We start from the raw sequence: 26,562 nt of genomic DNA, 5'->3' as shown, positions 1-26,562 counted from the left end.
TACAGCATGGCAGCCCGGGAGACTCTCCCTAGGTGCTGCAAAATACAAGCATCAGCACAATGGACTGAGAGGCTAAATCATACAATAGGGGGGGGGAGAGCCAAACAGGTGGCCTGTAGTGCCAACGGGGGGATCCCGTGTGTAAGGTGTAGAAGGGGCCACAACGCCAAGTGGTGTGAAAAGTCTGGCGCCGCAAGATCGCCTCATCCGAGTCTCCCCGGATGCGGTCGTACTGTCCTCGCAGGGTGTGGATCAACTCCTGCCAAATCCCCCGTACAGTCTCTGCTGGTGGCTCCAATCTCCCCTCAAAGGCCGTGAAGCACCGGGCCCTCCAGGTGAACCAGATGGTGAGGCTGCTGAGGAGCTCCCATCGTAAATCCCTCTCCTGTGTCCAGCTGGCGGACGAGAAATCCGGTGCCGGAACCAGGCGAGGCTGGCCCCTAATAAATCTGATGGCCTGACTGCCCTGCTCCATCTCATAGCCCATCGCAGGCCCTGACGAGGTCGACCAAGCAGCGGCACCCCACGTAAACATACCCTCTGGAGAGAGGGGAGCCAAAATACGCAGCATCCGCAGCCAAGTCTGCTGCGCCTGAGGGCAATCCCAAAGGCAATGTCTCTGTGTCTCCATAGGGTGGCCGCATCGGACACAGGCCGCCGAAAGACCGCTGTAAACAAGCCAAGTGCCAACTGCTGAGCCCCTATGGGCGACCAGCCACTAAAAAGTCGAGATCCTGCGGGCCTGTCGACTAGCCCAGAGCCGAGCCCAAAAATCCTCCAGGAACTCCTGTGAGAGTCCCTGCAGCCGCCAATGCCCCGTTGCCGCTGGAGAGACCGTCCTCCTAGCCGTCAAAATATACCGCCCTAGCCGAACTGTATACTGGAAAAAGGTAATCTCTGTGGCCTCAAGGGATGCATAAGGATCATGCCACTCGTACTCCCCGGGGTCCCACTGTAGCCGGGCCAAAGGGCGCGCTGCATATGCCCATATGCGCCAATCCGGGAGCACATCTGCAGGGTCGGGGTCAATATGCCACTTCCGAGAAGCGGCGGCCACTACCCGAATCCTCTGAAAGGTGCACTCTGCAACCAAAGGCGACTCCATCTCCACTCTCTGGAGTCTGCCCTCATCCTGAATCTCATAGTAGAGGCAACCGCCATCCTCAGTGCAAGCTCTGACTGCAATCAGGATCTCCAACTGTGTAAAGGCTCCCATCCACCGTGGGGCCACTGGCTCAAGAGGCGTGAACCACTCCTCTGTGAGTGCCTCCTGAATATCCTCCCTCATAATCAATCCCCCTCTGAAGTGACTCAGCCTCTCCATCTGGATCTCCTCTGGGAGACTGCAGAAGGTCTGCCAGTCTCCAAAACTACGAGCTGGGCCTGCCGCTAGAGGTCCCCAGGCTAGACGAGGCCGAGAACCCAGCATGACCCTGCTCCGTGCGAACCGCTGGGTTCCAGATGAGCGGCTGTCTGGCCCGCTCCTCAACACAAGAAGGAGGTCGCTGAGAGAGCCCAGGTCTCAGCAGCTCCCAAGCTCTCAAGATACTCAAAGCAAATCTGTCCTCCCATCCTCTACTGAGGCCTGTCCTCCTCATCTCTATGAAGATCCAGCGAATCTCTGGTGCCCAAGTACCCCCTGCTGGGGGCGCCCGAGCCTGCAGTCGCTGCAAGAGGAGCTCTTTCCAAGGCTCAGCGCCTGGAAGCAACCCCCGAACAATAAGCTTCCCCAATAAGGCTCTACTCTGATCGACTGGATCTATAATGCCCAAACCTCCTTGAGCCAACGGAAGTGTAATAACTGCCCATGCAACCTTTGTCCGAGCTGGCTGACCGTCCCGCCCAAACCACAGAAAGTTCCTGATCAGCCTCTGTACCTGGCTGATGCAAGAGCTCGAGAAAATCCAGCAAGACGTAATGTACCACATGATCGCTAACAGCACCTGATTTGCCACCACCACCCTTCCGGCCAAGGATAGTCGAGCTGTACTCCAATACAAAAGCTTCTTCCGAATGCTCAGAAGAAGCGGGGCAATCTGCTGCTCAGGTGACAAATCTAGGCCAATCTGACATCCCAAATACCGCACTGCTGTGCCTGGAGGAATCCATCTAAAACCGGGGTCCGGGCTCCATGCCGGAGTGGGAGCACTACTGATCCAAAAGGCCACTGTCTTGCGCCAATTGATCAATGCTCCCGAAGCTGCACTAAAAACCTGGAGCGACTCCTCTGCCCGAAGAAGATTGGCCTCTTGGCCATGCAAAAATAAGCCCATGTCATCTGCAAACTCAGCATCAAGCAGGTCCTCCCCTCGGACTGGGAGCTCAGTCCTCTCAAACCAACCTCCTCTGCCGTCAAATACATGCTCGTAGCCTCCGCAAAGAAGAGAAAAAGAAAAGGAGCGAGGGGACACCCCTGACGGACTGATCTGGTCAACTCAAAACTCGGCCCCCGTCCTCCTGCAATCAGCACCTGGCTGCGAGCTGTGGAATACAGAGCCGCCACCCCTCTGATCCATCCTGGCTCAAAGCCCAGGCGAAGCATAGTGCCCTCTAAGAAACCCCAATCAACTCTATCATATGCCTTCTGAAAATCGAGAAACATCACGACCAAGTCCTCGCCAAGAAATCTAGCTCGGGCCGTCGCCTCCCAGAAAGTAAAGATGTTGTCAAGGATACTGCGCTCCTTGACAAATCCTGTCTGAGTAGCATGAATCAACTCCCCCAGGAAGGGCTAGATCCTCAAACTCAAGGCCTTTGCTAAGACCTTGTAGACAGTATTGAGGATCGTAATAGGCCTCCAATGCCGAATATCATCTGATACTCCCTCCCCCTTGGGGATAAGATAGATCAAGCCCTCTGAAAAGCTCTGCGGCATCACCCCAGTGTCCAAAACATGCTAAAAGCCCCTGCGGAGGCCTGGCCCCAAAAGGTCCCAATAGCGCATAAAAAAGGCCGGCGTCAGTCCGTCCTCCCCTGGGCAACTATGTCGCGGCAGGACCCTCAAGGCCTCGGCAAGCTCAATCTCTCACAGAGGCGCACCTAGAACTGTACGCATCCGGTCTGTGACCCTCCTCTACACATGGGCCCACACAGTCTGTCTGCATACATCTCGATCCTCAGTGGCTGGCTCTGCTGAAAGCAGGTCTCTATAAAATGCAGTGGCAATGGCTCTAATCTCCCCAAGCTCAGTAGCTACCGATCCATCCGGTCTACCAAGCTGGCGGACTCCTGCTCGCGCATGACGGGAACCAGTGATCTCAAAAAACTCTCCAGTCACTCTATCACCAAGCTGCGTCCACTGAGAGGCCTGACGACGATAGTAAAACTCGTGTCTCTGCTCCTCTACCTCTCTAACCTCCTGGCGTGCCTGGCGCAGCTGGGACGCCACCCACTCACATGCAGGCTGCTGCTCCTGAAGGCGCTGTAGCGAAGCAAGGCTGCCGATGCTCCCGCTCGCGAATCTCTCCCAGCCGTGTCAAAGCTGCAGCGTGAAGAAAAGAGCTAAGATCGGTGAGTCCCTGAGCACACTGGCCCGCTGCATCCTGGTCAGAGCACTGACTATCATGCCAGATCCTCTCAATGTCCTCAGCGAGACTGGGATCTGTAAGTATCCTCTCTGGGATCCTCAACTGCAAGCTGGGCTCCCGTGTCCCCTCCTCCAATGTCAATATAACTGGCGCATGATCTGAAAATGAGGTGCCAGCGAGAATGCCGACGGAGCCCCCTCGCTCCCCTAACCAGTCGCCCACATAAAAGCAATCAATCCGTGATAAATTAGTCCCTCCCTGCCGGCGATCCGACCGAGAGAAACTAAGACTGTCCTGAGACCGAGAGAAAGCCCCATGCTGCCATGCATCAGTGATCCTCAGTGACATGCATAACCGATCCCAAGCTGCAAGCTCTGTGCCGTGCACTGTAACATGACTGCCTCCCACCCTATCTGCCAGGTCCTCAAGCATGTTGAAGTCTCCCCCGACACACCAATGTGCGGCCTCTGGCAATGCATCCGTAACCTGGGTCCAGAACTCTGCTCTGGCACTAGCATGATTGGACGCATAGACGTTGAGCATGCCCAATAGCTCATCATGCATCCTCAGAATGATATACTGTGCTCTACCAGGCACAATGATCCCTCGATCCACAATGGCCTGCCGCCATACATCTGCAATGACCATGCATACTCCTCCCTGTCCACCCAAAGGACCAAACCCTGCAGACCAAAAAGTGTCCCATCTACCAGGCATCACCGAACCATATCTCCGGATCCTGCTCTCACCCAAGTGGTGCTCCTGCATCATCAAAATATCAATGCTGCCACCAACCAGGCATCTCTGAAGCTCCTGCCTCAAGCAACCACGATAGCGTATAAAGTGTGCTCCGCCAAGGCCCTGTACATTCCATGAGATGATCCTCATGGATGTCCTGCTGAGGTGGATGCTGTCTCAGCCGTGTGGCGGGCCTTCGCAAGCGGCTTGGATGGAGAGTAGTCCCCATCCGAGCGGCTGCGAATCTGCCCACCCGGTGTACTGCAAGAATCCCGGATCAGGCGCCAGTGGCTGTGGCCCATGGCGACTGCCTCCTGCTCTGACAGAGAAACCTCGTGTATACACACATATCCAGGGTCGCGTGCTAAGTCGGCCACTATGCGCACGACCAAATGCCGAATCCCTGAGGTATCCACACCCCCGGGATCCAAGAAAAAATGAGCCAACTCCCAAAGTCGGCCTATCACGTCTGTCACCTCCAGATCGCTCATGTGATGAGAAAACTCAACTGCCTGAGTCTTCAAAGTGCTGAGAGCGAGCTCTAGAGTCCACTCCCGGTCGCAAGGGCCACATAGAGGGAAACAGAAGGCCACCGCTGAGTCTAGTGCCTCCTCTCCGCGGGCCGGAGGTATCACTACATGAACTCGGATGGGTGCTGGCTCATGGGGGCCCTCTGCTCCAAAAAGCCGTGTGAAAGTATAATCGAAAGCCTCCGAGCGCTGTCTAATGCCAAGGCGACTCAGCCGACTGCGGATAGATGAAATCCGTGAAGCCCTAATCGGCATCGGTCTCCTCTGTGATGCTCGAGCGAGATCAGTGCTCAGCGCTCTCCGGACTGCAGGTGAACGCCAGGGAACCGCCAGGGCCTCCCGGGAGGGAGAGGCGGGCGGAGGGGGAGGAGGGGGAGGCGAGGGGGATGGAGAGGGAGCCGCTGCCGAAACCGGAGCGGAGACGGGAGGAGGCGATGGTGGAGGCGAGGCGGTGGGGGGGGGGGCGGGGGTGGGGGTGGGGGGGGTGAAGGAGGGGGTGCTGGCATCTCTCGGTCCTCAGTCCTCGCCGCGGGGGTCTCCTCCTCGAGGGGAAAAAAGAGCACCTTACGGGAACCCAGTGAGGCTGAGACTGTGGCTGCTGCTGCTGCTGCTGCTGCAGCGGTCTCTGGGCGTGCTGCTGTGGCTGTCTCCCTCGACGGCGCCCCTGTCCAGGCTGCCACTCCGAAGTCTCTATGGCCTGAGCAGGTGTCCCGGAGGCAGCCTGCCGAGCCGAATCTATGGGCGAGCCATCAGTAGCCTGCTGCCGTGGTGAGGGTCGGGGTCTCCTGCGAGGGCAGGCCTTGGCCAGATGACCGACCTGCCTGCAAATGAAGCACTGATTCGGGAGCCCCGAGAACTCCACTCTCTGATCTATCCATCCCCCCAAGTAGCTGAATGACCTTAGGAAGGGAGGAGATGTCAGACACCAACACTCTGACCGAAGGTAGCCCAGCTGCTCTGGCCACCACTGAAGCTGTTGAGGGGCCAGTCTCTAGTACCGAGCCCACCAATGCTCCGAGCCTGGAGAGGAGCGGAAGATACTCCCGCGGAGTCCAGGGAAACAAACTGTAACATGGAAGAGGTGCTCTCCCTGCTCCGCCGCTGCTGGGTCAAATCCATGCTGCCAAGGTCTGAAGAAAGCCCGAGCACCCCTGATGTCCAGGGGACTCATGGCAAGGACCTTGGCAACGCTCTGGGCGGCCTCGAACTCGATCTGATAATGTCCCCGACCCAGGAGCTGTACATCCAGGATCTTGCCCACATCTGCAAGAAGGCGAGCCTGAAGAAGATCCCTGATCTCCCCTCTGCTGGGGCGAGTGCCGACTATACGGCAGATGGTGGAATGAGCCTGGAGGCGTTCCACCTCTGCGGTGAGGCTCGCTTCCTCTTCCGGCGAAAGAGAAAGCCTGATGGGGATGTCCTCGGGGGCGGGCGAGGGGGCTGCGAATGAGTCCCTCTGAGGCGAGGCGGGAGGAGTCTCCATCAGAGTCTGAAGCTCAGGCGAAGGCGAGGCGAAGGCGAGGCGAAAGCGGAAATCCTGCAAGAACGGGCTGCACACAAAGAGGCAGAAGACCGGATGAAAAGGAAAAAACAAAACCCCCTGGGGGTGAAAAACAGCACGAAAGAGGAGGGAGGGGGCGAAAAATCGAAGGAGAAGCCCGGGGGGGGGGGGGGGGGGGGGCGGCAGCAACACGAAAGGGAGGGGGGGGGGCGGGGCGCTGCTGAAGAGAGGCGGGCGTGAACAGGCGAAGAGGGGGGGGGGGGGGGGGGGCGAACAGGCGAAAAAGGGTGGGGGGGCGAACAGGCGAAGAGGGGGGGGGAGGGCGACGAGGCGAAGAGGCTAGGAGGGGGGGGCGAGATGGCAAGGAGGGGGGAGGCGCAGCAGCGAGGAAGGGGGGGCGCAAGAGGGCGAGTACGCAAGAAGAAGGGGGGGGGGGGCGCAATGGCGAGAAGAAGGGGGGGGGGCACAGAAGCGATGGGCAGGCGGGGGGAGGAAGGAAAGGGACGCGAGGGAGGGAAGGCGATGGGCGAGCAGCGCGAGCGCAGGGGTGAAGGCGGGAGCTTCAGCGAGCTTTCTGGAGCTTTCACGATCAAGGTTTGGAGACATTATTTATATGGCTCCAAGTTTGTGGTATTGACTGATCATCAGTCAATCAAGTATGTGTGTGATGCGGATGATTTATGAGGAAGGAAAGCTCGTTGGGCTGAGTTAATGCAAGATTTTGATTTTGAGATCCATTATCGGAAAGGGTCCATGAATAGTGTTGCAGATGCGCTTAGTCGAATTAGAGAGGTGAATACTTTGTCGTTGACCGAGATTTCTACTGACTTATTTCAGTCATTGAGAGGACTTTGCAGGACTGATAGTTATTTTGGTCCATTTTGGCAGAAGATCCAGGACAGGAGCTCATTGATTGACCAAGACTCAATGACTGCGCAGTCTACCATTCAGGCTGCAGGAGGCCAGTGGATGATTCGGAATGGTTTACTATTCCGTAATGACAAAATTTGTGTACCACAGATCCCGGACATTAGGTCCAAGATTCTTAAGGAGTGTCATGACGCCCCTTCTGCTAGACACCCTGGGGTACATAGTACACTATCGTTAGTGAAACACACTTTTTATTGGCCAAAGATGAAAGGGTATGTAGAAGATTATGTTCTCAAGTGTCAAATTTGTCAGGCAAATAAAGCTGAACATTTTAGACAGGCTAGGTTATTGCATCCTTTGCAAATCCCAGGTAATAAATGGGAAAGTATTTCCATGGATTTTATTACCGGATTGCCAAGAACACATCAAGGCCACGATTCTATTTGGGTTGTGGTAGATCGCTTGACAAAAATGGCTAGATTTTTACCGACCCGGAAGACTATTACAGCTACGTAATTAGCACGGCAGTTTATCGAGCAATTGTTTAGACTGTACGGGTTACCGCAGGACATAGTCAGTGATAGGGACTCTAAGTTTACGAGTGATTTTTGGAAACTTGTTTTTGAGAAGTTGGAAACAACTTTGAATTTGAGTTCCTCAGATCAGGTCGATCTCCGAAATTATGAGCACAGTGTGTATCTACCGTGTGCTACACGCACACAAGACTAGCTTCGAGGTTTGGGAAAGCTTGGAGCTAAGCAAGTTGATTGGCGAGCTGAGTTAGGGATAGACTAACGGGCGGACACCCGAGTATGGACGGGCGGACACCCGAGTGTGGACGCCCGATGACCGGCCAAGAGCCTATAAAAGGGTGGCCAAGGTTAGTCATTAGTTAGATAGAGAGTCTCACGTGATTTGTGAGAGCTCTATGGTCTTGGAGCCTGGATCTAGTGCAGACGTACACCTGTGTCATGTGCATCATAGATGCCATGGACATTCTCAGGGCTAGATCCAAAAGAGGCAAAACAGATAAAGACCATGAACCAGTAGAAGATGGACATGAAGTGGACTTGGAGCAAAGCATGGATCAGATGGCTATCGGCTGCTGCAGGACAGTGGATGCTGGCTGCCACAAGAGATGTCGGCTTACGTCAGCAGAGGGTGGGCAGCATGCGCATCAAGGACAAGGACCAGCAGCAGTCCGGCAGGGCTAAAAGGGCTTGTATGGACATGGAACTGGCCGACCAGCAGCCGGCCAGCATAAAGTGTCCAAAGACACATATAAATAGGTCCACATGCTCAAGGTTTTATTCATTCAGCCCACTAGGGGTTTGAGTCATTAGGAGTCCTAGTCTAGGGCAGAATTTTGGGTGTTTTACCACCTTTTCAGGAAGGCAGCCAAGGGCTGCAAGATATGTACCTTTTTGTACCATAGTATACACTGAATTTCCAGCACTTCTCTCTCTCTCTCTCGCTACTCTCTCTCTACCTGCGTTTTTGCATCAGAAGGTTTTCCAAGAGTGTTTAGGGCTGAAAGAAGACTACCCAGAGCTTCCGCATATTACATTGGTATCAGAGCATCAGGCTCAGCAAAGCTAAACACTGATTCAGTCCCAAATGATGGTGTACACGTCCGAGGTGCAGGAAAGTACACGGATTCAAAGCCCAAGGCAAGAACATAGATCAGGAAGAACTCCCAGGAGGTTTGTTGGTGGTGTTCCACAATGCCAGATGGGGATGGCAGTTCCGTGAGCCAGATAGGTTCTCAGGTAACGGTCCCACGGGAGGTTGATCCTCCAAGGGTGATGTGAGAGTGCCAGACTCAGTTCCAGGAATGAAGACCAAGACAGTGTTCAGAGTCAGGGCAGGAACGGATTGTGGACTAGAGGGAAAACAGAAGCATAGATCTTCATCAGAGACAGAGTGGTTTGAAGAACAGATCGGATTTTCAGAGAAAAGGATTTGCCAGGGATGAATGGATGACAGAGGGACTTCAGGACAGGATTGGGATGATGACAGTCATCCAAGAGCAGGTTGGATTCCCGTCATCAAGTTTAGCAGAGGGGGATGTCATGTGCATCATAGATGCCATGGACATTCTCAGGGCTAGATCCAGAAGAGGCAAAACAGATAAAGACCATGAACCAGTAGAAGATGGACATGAAGTGGACTTGGAGCAAAGCATGGATCAGATGGCTGTCGGCTGCAGGACAGTGGATGCTGGCTGCTAGAAGAGATGTCGGCTTACGTCAGCAGAGGGTGGGCAGCATGCGCATCAAGGACAAGGACCTGCAGCAGTCGGGCAGGGCTAAAAGGGCTTGTATGGACATGGAACTGGCCGACCAGCAGTCGGCCAGCATAAAGTGCCCAAAGACCCATATAAATAGGTCCACATGCTCAAGGTTTTATTCATTCAGCCCACTAGGGGTTTGAGTCATTAGGAGTCCTAGTCTAGGGCAGAATTTTGGGTGTTTTACCACCTTTTCAGGAAGGCAGCCAAGGGCTGCAAGATATGTACCTTTTTGTACCATAGTATACACTGAATTTCCAGCACTTCTCTCTCTCTCTCTCTCTCTACTCTCTCTCTACCTGCGTTTTTGCATCAGATGGTGCGTTTTTGCATCAGAAGGTTTTCCAAGAGTGTTTAGGACTGAAAGAAGACTACCCAGAGCTTCCGCATATTACAACCTGCTTTACGCAACCGAGGCCGGCAGCAATCTCGAGGCCCGCGAGGGTAGCTTCGTGGCAGTATGGGACGTTGCGAGGAGGAGATCGGTCGGTACGTCAACCTTGTTAGCTCAACTCGTGGCTTGGTGGGGACAGCCAAGACTGTGGGCTTGCCCACGGCTCTCATGGTTGGGAGGTGAGTCAGGCCTGCACCCCCTTGTTGTTTGTTTGTTTGCAAGATTCGAGTCTCGTACTAGGAGCGTTCTACGAGGAGATCTATGGAGATTTGACACCACTCTACAATTATGAAGAGAGAGGGCTATAAAAATGAGCTTAGGAAGATTTTTGATCAGTATATGAATAGTACTAAATAAAATCAACTTGCAATTGATTGGAACTACCGATTATCTTTCAGTTGTGAAAAAACTATCTCCCCTCATAGTGTAGCTCAAGCTTTGGGGATCACAATTTAAGGGAAGAGACTTGCAAGGTCTAGTGACTGAAATGGTCAGATGGATGTGACACTTGGGATCTAAGACATATTTGATTTGGCAATACAACATAGAATGCCGGCTGCCTGGACCACAAACTCGACAAAACCTCTACCCAAGCGGGGTCAAAACCGATTGGTCGACTCTCAGAAACAAAAGAATAACAGTATATGAAAAAAAATCTTACGAGTATATTGTCTTGTTAGTTGGGAAGAAAGTGGATATGATTTTAGATCAAAGAGAGAAATAAATTGAAAGTAAAAGACTGTATGGCTTGGAGTGTTGGGGTAAAGGCATTATGCCCACCCTTATATTGTGTACAAGCCCATAAGTTATAGTACATAGTACACTTAGTACTTTTAATGTACTAAGTGCACTATGTGTACTAGTGCAATATACATGTGTGATAGGGGAGTCACACACTCATTCCCATGAGTTGACTTATCCCCACAACTCTCTCTCTCTCTCCCTTGTTTCTCTGTGTATGTCTCCCACATGAACATCTAACCCTAATTCTCTCTCCCATTCAACTGGTATCAGAGCTATGGTCATTCCCCCCGCCTCTTCTTTGCCGATTGTTGCCATCGCCGCCCTATGAAGTATTGCACCTGTGAAGAACAGCATGCTTCCATCGCTGTAGACGATATCCCAGCATGCTCTGCATGTAGAAGGACACCCGACCTGCAGCAGCAGCGCTTTGATTCATAGAGTTTCAAAGGTCACTCAGAGAGTGCCGTAGCTGGGCATGAGCAAGTACCCGCAGGCGAACACACAAGCTTTGGTCGCTTCGCTGGTCCACAAGGCGAAGAGTGTAGGCAGGAACGTTAACAGGCGAACACGCCTACGTGAGAACCCGTAGTGCGAAAGGGGAACCGAGGCACCTGGCCACAAGGCGTAAGATACGCAGCGAAGGCGGCGGCAACTGAGCGTGGAGCGAACACAGGCAAAGGCACACAACGCGTGTAGCGCTACTAGGTGGAGGCGGCGAAGGCTTTGGTCGTCGGCTGGGCGTCAATACAACAGGCGAAGGCGGCGGACACGTAACTGGTTACGCTACTTTGAGTCGGCGGCAGCTGGTAGGCAGGCGAGCGAAGAAGAACACTTGCATCTGGCGTTCTCTCGAAGCGAAGGAAGAAAAGGCTGCGCTTGCTATCCTTCTTCCCGATACGGTGTGTGCAGACTCATCACGCTGTGACGGCCGCCTTACGCACGATGAGCTTCTTTGGGCTGGGCAGGAATCAACGAACATTTCGCCCTAAAAAGAGTACTCCATCAGGGAGTAAGAGCTAGACGGCTGCAGGGTGGCCAGCCATCCGTACATGAACTGCAGCTACAGCAGCTTCCTCACCCCCCTTCTGCAACAGCATCACGATTTCTGCAGCAGCACCAAATTCAGCAAACCCCCCCCCTTTCCTGCAACAAAAAATCAAAAATTACAAGGTACTCTGCTTCAATTTTTTTTGGGGATTTGCAATTGAGCAAGTACAATCATCAATTGAGCAGATACAAGTGCCGAATTGCTCAATTTCTGAGCAAAATTGGCAAAATTGGGTGACATTGGTCACAATCAGGATCAATTTGCAGGAAATTGGATGTCGAAATTTGGGGCTTTTGATGTAATTGTGCAATTAAGCAGTCATACATGCTGTATGATGTGAGAAATCGCACATTCGGGCAAAATTGCAACAAATTGCAGTGCAAATCAAGGGGCTTTTGTGCCGATTTGGTTGATTTGCATGCAGGCACTCGCATTTGATGCCTTGGGCAATGTGTTGATGCCTGTCAAGCACTCAATGTGCCTGTAAATCAAGGGGCTTTCATGTATTGGATGTATATGTGACCAGGGGGAAGCATCGCAAAGACTCTGGATGCCTTCATGTGCGTCAATGTACCATGTATGATCAGCAATTGATCTTAAATCAAGGGGCTTTTCAAGATTTTATGCTTGTTAAGCTTGGCAAAGCAACAGGCAAGACTTTTATGCCTTGAATCCTCAGAAATCAGCTTGCAGTCAAGGGGCTTTTGCCCAATTTCTGTTCGGAACTGGTGTATACAGTGTTCAGGACTGTAAAAGTCTGATTTTCACTCATTTGGACAGCCAGGAGAGCATTTATTGTTACTGTACCTGCTGGTACAGATTTGGTACAGCTTTGTACAAGTTTTGGCATGGCTGCACATTGATTTGAGTGAGCAAAAGGTTCATTTACAGCTGCTGTATTTGCCGGTACAGGTTTGGTACATCATTGGTGAGCACTTAGTACTGCTGTACAGTACTTTGGAAGGGCAACAGAGCACATTTAAGGTGCTGTCCTAAATCTGCAGCAACCAGATTTTGGTGATTTCATCACATACAGTGGGAGTAGAGTTGCATTTGTGCTTCCGCAGTGGGAGATAAAGCTTGGGAGAACAACTGTGAGCACTTTGTGTGCTTTTGGTGCAGTGTTTGCACATTTTGCAGGGAGTCAGGCATTGACAGGTTCCATATTGCTATGGCAACCACAAGTGAGAGCTCTTCATTGCTTCACATCAAGAAGCTTGAAGGCTCACATAACTATGATATTTGGCAAACCCAGTGCTATAATGTGTTGCTCCAGAAGAAGCAGCACAAGCCTATCAAAGAAAGGGGTGTAAAGCCCGCTTCTCTTACTGCTGAAGAGTGGGAAGATATGGATGAGCTGGCAAGATCTACTATCATGTTGTCTGTGTCAGACTCTTTACTTTTCAGCATTCGTGAAGAGAAGACAGCTTGGGAAATGTGGCAGAGATTGCAGGACTTGTATGCCCAGCAAAGTGCCTCAAGCAAAGTGTATTGGTTGAAGAAACTCATAGGTCTTCAGATGAAGGAAGGGGCGTCTATGGCAGCCCATCTAAATGAGTTTAATGGTATTGTCAGCCAAGTTATAAATCAAAAGTTGGCAATGGACGATGAGTTCAAAGCCACTTTTCTCTTATGCACTTTGCCAGAGAGTTGGGACACATTCAGGACAACCACTAGCAATTCGAATGCTATGCTGTCATATGCAGATGTTGAGGGTGCTCTTCTTCAAGAAGAGATGAACAGGAAGAACAATTCTGTTGGAAAGTCCAATGCAATGAATGCACGTGCGAGATCCCAGCAAAGGGGTAAAAGCCAAGAACGGAGAAGGAGCAAGTCTCGCTCCAAAAAGGACTTGGAATGCCATTATTGTGGCAAGAAGGGACACATCAAAAAGCAATGCTACAAATGGAAAAATGATCAAAAGGAAAAGGGAAAAGGCAAAGACAAAGACAAAGATGAAGCCAAAGATGTAAAGCCAAAGGACAAAAGTGGAGTCAAGATTGAAGAAATCAATGTGTCACATGCAGGTGACAGTGAGGATGAGGTCCTATTTACGTCTTCACTTGATGCCCATTCACTTCTTACAGGTGGTCATGGTATGCACTCATGGATCATTGATTCAGGTGCCTCTTTTCATGTCACAGGTTGCAGAGACTTGTTTGTCAGGTATACTGCTGGCAATGAAGGAGTGGTTTATTTGGGTGATAACCATGCATGCAAGATTCTTGGCAGAGGTGATGTGAGGCTTGTGTTTTCAGATGGCTCACAGCTTATGCTCCATGATGTCAGGCATGTGCCTGAGATCAAGAAGAATCTGCTTTCTACTGGACAGCTTGATGATGCTGATTATGTTACCACATTTGGTCGTGGAAAGTGGAAAATTAGTAAGGGCTCACTGGTTGTTGCCAGAGGCTCTAAGGTGGACACTCTTTACTTTATGCATGCAGGTGTTTGTCACCATGCTAATGTAAATGCAACCGAGCTGCCGGAAATTTCTATGTGGCATAGCCGGTTGGGACACATGAGTGTCAAGGGAATGGAGCAATTGTCTCGTTTGGGTTACTTGCCTTCTCTAAAGTTTTCAAGTTTTCAGTTTTGTGAGCATTGTATATATGGCAGGCAACTGCAATGCCCCCACAAGAAAGCTCTTGGACAGAAAGATGCTCAGTTAGAGCTTGTGCATACAGATGTATGTGAGATGCCTCAGCTTTCTTTGGGAGGGGCAAAATATTTTGTGTCTTTTATTGATGATGCCACACGCAAGGTGTGGGTTTATCCTCTTCAAACATTGATGACGCCACACGCAAGGTGTGGGTTTATCCTCTTCGTTTGAAGAGTGATACATTCTCATCAAACTGGCAAAACACTGAAGGCTTTGCGTTCCAACAATGGTGGAGAGTATATGTCCAAACAGTTTCAGGACTTTTGTGATGCTAAAGGCATCAAGAGGGAGCTCTCTACTCCTTATGATCCTCCACAAAACGGGACAGCAGAGAGGATGAACAGGACCATTCAGGAGAAGGTCCGTTCTATGTTGTCACATGCTGCGTTACCTCATGGTTTTTGGGCTGAAGCTGTTATGACAGCCGTTCACCTTATAAACAGGTCACCTAACACGAGGCCTGGTGGGAAAGTGCCAGAGGAAGTATGGACAGGGAAGCCTCCGTCATACAAGCACTTGAGAGTGTTTGGTTGCGTTGCGTACGTGCACATACGCAGGGAAATGCGCACCAAACTTGATCCTAAGTCTCACAAATGCATATTCCTAGGATATGGTGACAAAGGTGAAATGGGGTATAGACTTTGGGATCCCGTGAATAGAAAGATTATACGTAGCAATGATGTCATTTTTTATGAAACATGCATGTATAAGGAGCCTGCAAGGCAACAGGAGCCTGGCAGAGTCATCTTTGATGATGATGGACATCATGGACAACAACAAAGGGCTGTAAATCAGCCATTACAGCAGCAAAACCAGCCCTTAAATGGTGCTGAAAATGGTCCAAATGGACAGCCAGAGATGGCAGAAGATATCCCTATGGATATACCACAGTTAGAGGAGATACCGGGCATGATATTTCAGCCTTATGGCATGGAACAGGAGCCACCAATGGGTGATATGCAGGCTGGACAGCAACCTGCAAATGATGGTCATTGGGTACGGAGGTCCACAAGACCCTCCAGAGCCCCTGACAGGTTTGTTCCAGGGGTTGACTACTTGATGCTTACTAACTGTGGGGAGCCCTCATGTTATAAGGAGGCTTTACAGAGGGCAGACAAGGCTCTTTGGGAGCGTGCCATGAAGTTAGAGATGGATTCTCTGCACAAAAATGGAACATGGAAGTTGGTGCATTTGCCTGCAGGCAAGAAGGTTTTGCCATGCAAGTGGGTTTACAGGCTCAAAGTTGCACCTGATGCAAAGCCAAGATACAAAGCCAGGTTAGTGGCTAAGGGCTTCAAGCAGGAATATGGTGTGGACTTTGAGGAGATCTTCTCTCCAGTGGTCAAAATGACCACACTTAGAGCTGTGTTAGCTTTGGTTGCACATGATGATCTGGACTTGATTCAGATGGATGTGAAGACTACTTTTCTTCACGGTGATCTCCATGAGGAGATATATATGCAACAGCCAGAGGGTTATGCAGTGAGTGGAAAGGAGAAGCTTGCATGCAAGCTGAAAAAGAGTCTTTATGGGCTCAAACAGGCACCAAGGGAATGGTATCATAAATTTGATACATTCATGAATTCTCAGAAATTCAGGAGAAGTGACATAGATCACTGCTTGTACACCAAGAAAGCTTTGGATGGCAGTCTATTGATCCTCATCTTGTATGTTGATGATATGTTGATTGCCGGGAAATCTCGTAAAGAGATGGATGCCTTGAAGAAGAGGCTGCATGAAACCTTTGATATGAAGGATTTGGGTGATGCAAATCACATTTTGGGTATGCGGATACTTCGGGACAGAAATCAGCATGTGTTGTATTTGTCTCAGAAGGAATACATTGGCAAAGTCTTGCAGAGGTTCAATATGGACGGGGGGAAGAAGACTAGTACTCCTTTGCCTCCATATGTGAAACTCAGTGCTATGGACAGCCCACAGTCAGATAGAGACAGGGCTGATATGGCCAAGGTTCCGTATGCTTCAGCTTGTGGCAGTCTCATGTATGCCATGGTTGCTACTAGGCTGGACATTGCATTTGCAGTGGGAGTGGTTTCTAGATACATGACCAAACCTGGCAAGAAGCATTGGGAAGCAGTGAAAGGTGTCATGAGATACCTGAAGGGCACACAAGATATGTGCATATGCTTTGGCCAACAAGATGCATTAGTGCATGGTTACACGGATTCGGATTATGCCGGTCATCCAGATAACCGGAAGTCTACTACCGGTTATGTATTTACATTCACAGGAGGTGCTGTGTCATGGATATCCAGGATGCAGAAGTGCACAGCCTTATCTACTACAGAGGCCGAGTATATTGCAGCCACAGAGGCTTGCAAGGAGGCATTATGGCTATCTCGGTTAGTGGTTGATTTGGGCTATACAGGGGATATTCCATTGTTGCATTGTGACAGTCAGAGTGCCATCCAGTTGGCAAAGAACCCTGTCTTTCATGCAAAGACGAAGCATGTGGATGTGAAGTATCACTTCATCAGAGAGGTGATAGAGAACAAGCAAATTCAGCTTGTTAAGATTCATACGGATGACAACCCGGCTGATCTGTTGACAAAAAGTTTGCCTCCGGAGCGGTTTGCTCATTGCAGACACTTGATGGGCATTGGATGAGGCCAGTTTCAGCCTTGATATGGCCTTGTATATTATCATGTACATGCTGATTTTTCTTTTCCTTTACTTAAGGACACTTTGCCTTTAAGTGGGAGGTTGTTGGGGTAAAGGCATTATGCCCACCCTTATAGTGTGTACAAGCCCATAAGTTATAGTACATAGTACACTTAGTACTTTTAATGTACTAAGTGCACTATGTGTACTAGTGCAATATACATGTGTGATAGGGGAGTCACACACTCATTCCCATGAGTTGACTTATCCCCACAACTCTCTCTCTCTCTCTCCCTTGTTTCTCTGTGTATGTCTCCCACATGAACATCTAACCCTAATTCTCTCTCCCATTCATTGGAGTGCACTAAAAAAAAAAAGTATGGCTTGGAGTGAGTTGCCGACATGCAGGAGTGTTACTTGTTTTTAAAGACCTTGGGGCCTTTCAGGAGCAATGGACAATAAAGCACTAGTTCAAATCTCCATCTTTCCAAGATACATTACTGTTTCGCAATAGAAGGCTACTGAATGAGATGTTACCGCAGGAAGGATAGGGCCCACCGTGTGCAAGTCCAGGAGCCACAAGTGGGGGATTTCCCAAAGCAGATGCCATGACGCTTTGCCAGATGATAGGAGTGGACACGACCACCCTCCTTGCAAATACGTGGAGGGCAAGGAAGGATATGACACGAGAGCGGCCTCTCATCATCGGATGACAGATTCCTTGACACTACCAAAACAGACAGGCCTTCTTAGACAGATGGGCTGCCCTCAAGGGCACACAAGTCTACATGGAGGATGATCTTGTCAAAATACACAGCGGAAATGATAACCAAACTTGGGTCCACAAGAGCAAGTAGAGTGCAGAAAATAGACAGCACAAGAAACACTGAGAGATAGGCGTGTAAACTCTTCTCTAGACACAAGATCCCGTACAAAACTGAATGAGAAAATGGTGAGGAACATGGGGCCTATTTATATGCCCCATAGATGCAATCGGCCAACGCTTGAGGGCTCTCCACGACTGCATAAAGCAAGTCGGCTAGCAGAAAATATCTCAACAACTGTACAAAACAGGTCGTCCAGCATCAAAACCTCCACGATTGCATCATAGGCAGTCGGCCAGCACCAGGGGCTCCTGCCAACATGTGGCATCCATCCGCACCATGGAAAAATGGGGAAAAATACGGGGAGTGAGGAAAAATGATAAAACACCTATACAGGGCGGGCACACCCACAACAGAAGCCCTGGTGTCTGATTAAGACTGGAGATGACTTCTAACACCCCCTCTCAGCTCCTAGCTGTGCAATCAACCCAAGGGAGCTGGAGTGCCGCCTGAGCGTAGCCTGAGGTAGAGACTTCGTGAAGAGGTCCGCCGCATTGTCCTCCGTCGAACAATAAAGGAGCAAGATGTCACCAGCCAAGATCTTCATGTACAAAGTGATACTGTATCTCTATGTGCTTGGTCCGGGCATGGAAGACCGGGTTCCGAGCAATAGCTATACAACTCTGGTTATCGCACTGGATGACTGTGGGCTCCTTCTGTGGAAACCCAATCTCGCCTAGCCTCCGCAACCACACAACCTCGCAAGCAGCACCACAAGCACCCCAGTACTCTGCCTCTGTCGAAGAGAGGGCAATAGTTGGCTGCCTCTTGCTGCTCCAAGAAGCTGCTCCTGAGCCAAGGGTAAAACTGTATCCTAAAGTAGATCTCCTCGTGTCTAGATCTCCTCCCCAATCTGAGTCACTCCAACCTTGGAGTCTGACTCCATCCCCTCCTGTGTAAAAGAGTCCTAGATCCTTCGTACTCTGCAGATACCGCAAGATCCGCAATCCTGCGTCCCAATGAGACTTCAATGGCGTCTGCATAAAGTCCAATCTGGTGTTCAGCAACCAGATCAATGAACCAACCAACTTCCGATACTGCGAAATCAACTGGCTCACAAGGATCAGTAACGGTTAACTTTGTGTTTGGGTCCATCGGCGAAGTAATAGGCTTGCAGTTCTCCATCCCAAAGGCCTCAAGCAACTCATGAACATACCGCTGCTGAGAGACAAAAAACCCCCTCTGGGTCTGCCAGATCTCCAATCCCAAAAAGAAGTGGAGTAAGCCTAAGTCAGTCATCTCAAACTCCTTTGACAAGGCAGCCTTCGTCACACCAATGTGCTCCATATGACCGCCGATGAGAATGAGATCATCCACATAAAGGATGATTATCGTAACCATGCCACATTCCCGAGAGAGATACAGGTTAGGATCTGCAACCGATCTCTGAAATCTAGTCCGAATAAAGAAGGAATCAATCTTCTGATTCCAAGCCCTGGGAGCCTACTTAAGACCATACAAGGCCTTACGTAACCTGTAAACCATCCCTTCTGATCCTCGAACAACAAAGCCTGGAGGCTGCTCAACATACACCTCCTCCTGCAGGTCACCATTAAGGAACGCAGATTTTACATCCATTTGATACACGGGCCACCTCTGAGAAGAAGCAAGGGCAAGAACGGTCCGAATCGTGAACATCCGTGCTATCGGTGCAAAGGTATCCTCGTAGTCAATGCCTGGCCGCTGAGCATAACCTTTAGCCACAAGTCTGGCTTTGTGTTTGTCCACCGACCCATCAGACGCATATCTGGTCTTAAAGACTCATTTGACACCAATGACTGACCGTTTCGACCGCCTCGGTACCAACTCCCATGTGTTGTTCTTCTCGATGGCATCACGTTCCACCTGCATGGCTTTCCTCCAAGTATCCTGTGAAAGGGCTTCCTTGACGGAAGTGGGCTCTTTGTCACGCATAATACGAGACATCAGAGCATAGTTTACTTGAAGAAGCTCCGTTGTATTGCTTTTATCTCGGACTCTGTGTGATCTTCGAGGGCCGTCCTCTATGGTCCACTCGGAGGGTAACTCCGCGACACCTCACTCTCGAAGGGTGTCCAACAACCACCTAGGTACTCGAACTGATCGTGGAGCCTCCTGTGGTTGTGGGGGCTCTACTCCAGCTGCGGGCTCAACCTCTTGTACTGACTGAGGTTGATCAACTGGAATAATGGTCTGGGAATCATCATCAGACTCCTCTGGATCTCCAAGAAGTGGCGGCTCCTCGACAGTGGATACTGGAACATGCTCGTCAAAGACCACATGCCGACTGACAACAATCTCGTTCCTGTCTGGATCATACAATCTGTATCCCTTGGAAAGCAATCTGTATCCCTTGGAAAGAGAAATATACCCCACAAATACAAGCTTGCGAGACTTGGAGTCAAGCTTCCCCCTCTGCTTCTTCGGAATATGTACATACGCATCACTCCCAAAAACACGGAAGTGCGAGACATCACGTTTCCTGCCAAAGTATGCCTCAAATGGAGTCATATGAGGTACTGAAGTCGTCGGAGATCGGTTGAGGGTATGGACAGCCGTTGCCACAGCCTCTCCCCAAAGTGGACGAGGAAGATCACGATGCTCCAGCATGGTCCTCGCCATCTCCACCACAGTCCTGTTCTTGCGTTCTACAACTCCATTCTCCGAAGGCGATCCTGTATTGGCCAGTTCCCTCTTGATGCCATGATCTGCACAAAATCTGAGAAATACAGTCGAGGAGAATTCACCTCCTTTGTCAGCCCTGAGAGTCTTTACCTAAAATCCAGACTCTTTCTCCACCATCACGTGCCAATCCTTGAACCGTGCAAAAGCTTGGTCCTTCTGGGAAAGAAAGTAGACCCACGTGAATCTGGTACAATCATCAACAAGCAGCATAAAGTAGAGAGATCCTCCCAAAGATGGTGTCTGCTGAGGTCCACACAAGTCAGTGTGAATCAACTCCAATGGTTTCGAAGCCCGCCTGGAAGCTTGCTTCGGAAAGGATTCCCTGTGCTGCTTACCACGTGTGCAAGAACTGCAACACCCTTGCCTACAGCCAACATCTGGCAAGCCAACCACCATCTGGTCCTCTCTATCTATATATCTTTCTCTCTTGGATATGTGGTTGTCTTTCACGACACGCGCCGCTGGGCTTACACAACCGCCAACCACGCATAGGTTCAGATCCCTACCGATCGCCATTCCTGCTAGCGCTCATGCCTCCTATTTCAACCGCCGTTGTCTCTCATTCCCGCCGCCTGGTCTACCAGTAGGTCGTTTGCACAACCCAATTTGTGCCTTCTCCTCATGCTCCGACGTCAAGAAAGCTATTGTTGCCACTAGTACTAGAGGTGACGCAAGTGCCACAGTCAAGGAGTTCAATATTTTTTCATGACTTCCCACAGATCAGGTGACATATGTCTAGTTACCCACTTCAGCATTTATGGTATTTGGGTCCTTATTCAAGTAAAGCATCATGGAGACCAACAGCGCCAACATGGTGATTGAAAAATTCAATGGGAGCAACTTCCCAACATAAGTGTCTCTTGATAATCAGAGATGGTCTCTAGAATGTGGTCAACAACACAAACCTCAAACCAAGTGATGGAGTGGAAAAGATTCGCACGTGGAATGACCGTAATGACAAAGCCATGGCACTGATCGGGCTCCGGTTGTCTGACAACCTGATTCACCACGTGGACTTTACCAAAAGCTCAAAGGAGGTATGGGAGTCGAGACAAGTTGGAAAACTTGTTTGGTAATAAAATCATTTAACTCTAAAGTCTTCCTTAAGCAAAAATTCTCCCACTTAAAAACAAATAAAAGAGAAACTTTGGGAGAACATTTGAGCTAGGCTCCATACAACAACTCTCTACCTTGGGAGTTGTTGTGGATGAGGATGACAAGAAAGCTGTACTTCTATCAAGTATAGAAGAGGTTTCAAAAGTCTCTGAAACCTTGACTGTACTAGGGGTAGCTTGGGAAATGAACTATGATGAGATGGTTGCAGTTCTCATAGACGAAGACCACCACAAAGAGCAATCTAAGATATCCTTTGAGTCAGATAGAACCATGTTCACAAAGGGGAGAGGAAACTTCTACAAAAAGCTAGGACACACAGAGGACAGATGCTTCAAGAAGATGGCCAAAGAGAAAAAGAAGCAAACCTGGTGTCACAAGATGAAGAAGTCCAAGAAGCAGAAGCCTCAGGGGTGGAACATGAAGCTACTGTCATGGATAATCTTTCTCTAAAAGAGGAAAATTATGATTGGGCTTTACAAAAGTCAATATGTGTGGGGCATGGGTTCTGTGCCCAATTGGTTCCCCAAAATTGATAGTAATTAATGTTGTGTGTGTGTCACCTTCCATGTGTGTAATAAGCCTCGAATCTTATAAAAGGCTCCCTTTTTCTACATACCCCTATTTAGGTCAAAGGAGGGGGGGGGGGGGGGGGGAGGAACTATGATGAGATGGTTGCAGTTCTCATAGACGAAGACCACCACAAAGAGCAATCTAAGATATCCTTTGAGTCAGATAGAACCATGTTCACAAAGGGGAGAGGAAACTTCTACAAAAAGCTAGGACACACAGAGGACAGATGCTTCAAGAAGATGGCCAAAGAGAAAAAGAAGCAAACCTGGTGTCACAAGATGAAGAAGTCCAAGAAGCAGAAGCCTCAGGGGTGGAACATGAAGCTACTGTCATGGATAATCTTTCTCTAAAAGAGGAAAATTATGATTGGGCTTTACAAAAGTCAATATGTGTGGGGCATGGGTTCTGTGCCCAACTGGTTCCCCAAAATTGATAGTAATTAATGTTGTGTGTGTGTCACCTTCCATGTGTGTAATAAGCCTCAAATCTTATAAAAGGCTCCCTTTTTCTACATACCCCTATTTAGGTCAAGGGGGGGTGGGGGGGGGGGGGGGGGGGGGGATGAACTATGATGAGATGGTTGCAGTTCTCATAGACGAAGACCACCACAAAGAGCAATCTAAGATATCCTTTGAGTCAGATAGAACCATGTTCACAAAGGGGAGAAGAAACTTCTACAAAAAGCTAGGACACACAGAGGACAGATGCTTCAAGAAGATGGCCAAAGAGAAAAAGAAGCAAACCTGGTGTCACAAGATGAAGAAGTCCAAGAAGCAGAAGCCTCAGGGGTGAAACATGAAGCTACTGTCATGGATAATCTTTCTCTAAAAGAGGAAAATTATGATTGGGCTTTACAAAAGTCAATATGTGTGGGGCATGGGTTTTGTGCCCAACTGGTTCCCCAAAATTGATAGTAATTAATGTTGTGTGTGTGTCACCTTCCATGTGTGTAATAAGCCTCGAATCTTATAAAAGGCTCCCTTTTTCTACATACCCCTATTTAGGTCAAGGGGGGGGGGGATGAACTATGATGAGATGGTTGCAGTTCTCATAGACGAAGACCACCACAAAGAGCAATCTAAGATATCCTTTGAGTCAGATAGAACCATGTTCACAAAGGGGAGAAGAAACTTCTACAAAAAGCTAGGACACACAGAGGACAGATGCTTCAAGAAGATGGCCAAAGAGAAAAAGAAGCAAACCTGGTGTCACAAGATGAAGAAGTCCAAGAAGCAGAAGCCTCAAGGGTGAAACATGAAGCTACTGTCATGGATAATCTTTCTCTAAAAGAGGAAAATTATGATTGGGCTTTACAAAAGTCAATATGTGTGGGGCATGGGTTCTGTGCCCAATTGGTTCCCCAAAATTGATAGTAATTAATGTTGTGTGTGTGTCACCTTCCATCTGTGTAATAAGCCTCGAATCTTATAAAAGGCTCCCTTCTTCTACATACCCCTATTTAGGTCGAAGGGGGGGGGGGGGGGGGGGGGGGGGCCTACTAACAAACTAATATAGGTTGTCATTTGTAGTCAAGCTCTTATATCAGGCCTAACATGAGAGTTCAGGTGTTGGTGTCATTGTGTCTCCATTGAGCACATGGTGCAATCTAGAGTTCAACCAACAATGACTATTGAAGGTTTTTCAGGCATCTCCACCTTCGCAGGGTTTGTTAGGATTCGGAGCCATGTGTGTGGAAATCCCCCTAAATGGTTATGAGGCAATTGAAGTTTTATGGTGCAAAACTTGGGTTGAAGGCTATGGCTTTTAACACTTTGTCACCGGTGGTATCTTCACGGAGTCTTCATGGGGTTCAAAAGGCAATTTCTTTCTATGTTTAGCAGTGGTGATCTACTATGCTTCATTAGGGACTTGTGCTTACCACTTGGGTGGAGTGCAAGCAAGTTTTGGGTGCCTGAGGATGTATCAGATGAGGCTCAGACGGAAGTGGAGGAACTTGATGAAGTTCTTATTTCCGAGCAAATATTGGCACATAAGGAAAGAAAGGTACGAGGTAAAGTTTCCTTTGGAATGGCATGGTTTGGTTGAGCTCAAAGTTTTGCAGCAACCTGAGCTAACACTCATAAGTCTTGCGAGTAGTCCTAGAGTTGGTAAGGTTGTAAACCTACAAAAAGGCATGTACTCGGTGTAAAAAAACAACTAATCAAGCCCACATTGAGTCGTGCAATACTCTCTCCAGTGTGATTGTTTGGGTCAAAAGATAAGGTTGTAAACCTACAAAAAAGGCATGTACTCGGTGTAAAAAATCAACTAATCAAGCCAACATTGAGTTGTGCAATACTCTCTCTCTCTCTCTTCCATCATATTTGTTCCTCACTGTCTGAGCACAGCAACCAGTATGTAAATCAAACACCTGTGAGAACTCCCTGAGCCTACGTATTGCTTTAGGTGAGAGTGTTCCTAACTTGAGGTCCTTCACTTTAACTCGTTCATGTGTAACTCTTTATAACCAGGGCCACGCATAGGTATTGGTCTGACCTCATTGATACTGCCAACTTAGTTGTCTTTTAAGGACATAACATATTTCCTACCTAGTTTTTAATTTAAAAACCTGACAATTGCCTATTCAGAGGTTCAACCAATTACCATAAGCTATCCTCTACAATGATCCCTCTATTCGATAAGCAGCTCAGAAACATCCCGATTGTAATGGGGCACTAAGTTAAATCTTCTACCCAAATGAGTTTAAGTATTGAAGAGAGGAATCGTTCCGTGACTGGAATAAGTATGTGGATCATCGCTCAGCAGTATTCACCTGTACGAGACTCTCAACTGCTGAGGATGGAAGAAGTTGCCTATCACATGCATTGTGATTGAAATTCCAGAGTTAGGACACTTCTACAATGCACTTTAAGAGTCGGCAATTCTAGCATATTCAATTGGGCACATGCTTATACGCCTTAATGAACTGCTCACGTGCCTCACGTGAGTGTAACCTATACATACATACATACATACATACATACATACATACATACATATATATATATATATATATATATATATATATACCTAGATGAATCCAGGAACATACCCAAATTCACCTTTTAGGAACGTGCATGTTATATACTCATGGTAGTCAACCCACAAGACTGTATAACTATCAACTCCATTATGCATAGTATGGACTAGATACTAAGACATCCCCACTAACGTCATCAGTGCCCAATAGTGGGCGTAGAACTCTGTATCAAGATACATGCTCACACACACGCACTCCACACACACACACCCACACACACATCAGAGCATATATTCACACAAAGGCCTTCGTACTGAGTTTCTGTCGAACCTCCAGAGATGCGAGATGCAGGGCAGACTCAGCCATAATGAAGCCTAACACTTAGGGAAGTAGCAAATAGAAAGAATTAGTGCAGCAAATAAGTAGTTGATAGGGCAAATGCACCGCCAAAGATAGAAAGAATAAGCACGATAACCTATTCTGAAATGAGAAGCCCTTGGGATGGGAATCATGGGACATAAGTGGCCGATCAAACTTCTTATTCCTAGGATTGGAGGACCTCTAGGGCTTCCTACAATGAAGAGACATGCAACTGGGACTTATCCTTTTCTCTTCTGGTGCATTGCAGTACTCCATCCACAACAATTATTGCTACAAGACTCTATGTGGATCGTTATCTTTCTGCTGGTAATAAACTCAACGTTCGCTAGGCCTATATTGATGGCAGAACTTGGCGATGTATGTACATCATTTGAAGTACTCTTTGTGGGCAGACATCCTTTCATATATCAACACCAGTGAGGTAGCTGGGGGCTCCCATCCTTTTTGAAGGTTCTTGATTTTCTGTCGAGGGAATCAACGACCAAGAGGGAGACAACATAGTCAAATTAAACTAGCAAAAACGTAGAAAACTCACTGTGCATTGAAAGTAAGACGTTCTCGCCTTAAAGCATCTTCCCGTGCTTCAGCTTCCTGTAGCTTCCTCTCTGCAATACCATGCTTGCGACTTGCCTCTGCCTGCAAAGCATCTGCTGCGTGTAACTTTGACTCTGCTAAAAGAGCCTTCTCTGTCGTTCCAGCAACTAGGTCCCTTGCTTGAGTTAGCTTATTTTCAGCTGAAACCTTCAACTCTGCTGACTCAGCCCGCATATCCTTCAAAGCCTTCTCAAGCTGGTCAAAAAAGAACCAATCAAAGGAATTCAAAGGACATGTTAGTTAATGAGCTAAGCAAGGAAAGGCATGAACAGAAATCTAAATTACAATGTGAGAAGTAAATTTGTGCAAACAACGCATTAACTTGACCCTCGAGGGAAGATAATTGCCCGCTTTTACAAAAGCCACTGTGTGCAGCATGCACATGTCCCCATGTGTGTGTGTGTGCATGTGTGCACGCCATGTGTGTGTGGATGTGTGCACTCCGTG

The 26,562-nt window shown here is 48.9% G+C and overlaps 1 protein-coding gene across 11 annotated transcripts in view; it reads right to left on the bottom strand.

Annotated features, from left to right (window-relative positions):
* LOC147603881 (uncharacterized) overlaps window positions 1-26,562 on the bottom strand; it is a 92,904-nt gene that overhangs the window by 42,073 nt on the left and 24,269 nt on the right. For all 11 annotated transcript variants that reach the window (XM_086796270.1, XM_086796275.1, XM_086796272.1 and 8 more), the window contains one exon: window positions 26,057-26,310. In XM_086796270.1, the coding sequence (XP_086652396.1) occupies window positions 26,057-26,310 (254 nt within the window). The remainder of the gene's footprint in view (window positions 1-26,056; window positions 26,311-26,562) is intronic.

This window comes from Cibotium barometz, chromosome 63 (assembly GCF_041138505.1).
Source record: "Cibotium barometz isolate CiBa-2024 chromosome 63, ASM4113850v1, whole genome shotgun sequence".
Taxonomy (NCBI): domain Eukaryota; kingdom Viridiplantae; phylum Streptophyta; class Polypodiopsida; order Cyatheales; family Cibotiaceae; genus Cibotium; species Cibotium barometz.
The sequence above is the reverse complement of the archived record's forward strand: the minus strand, read 5'-3'. Positions and strand labels throughout refer to the sequence as shown.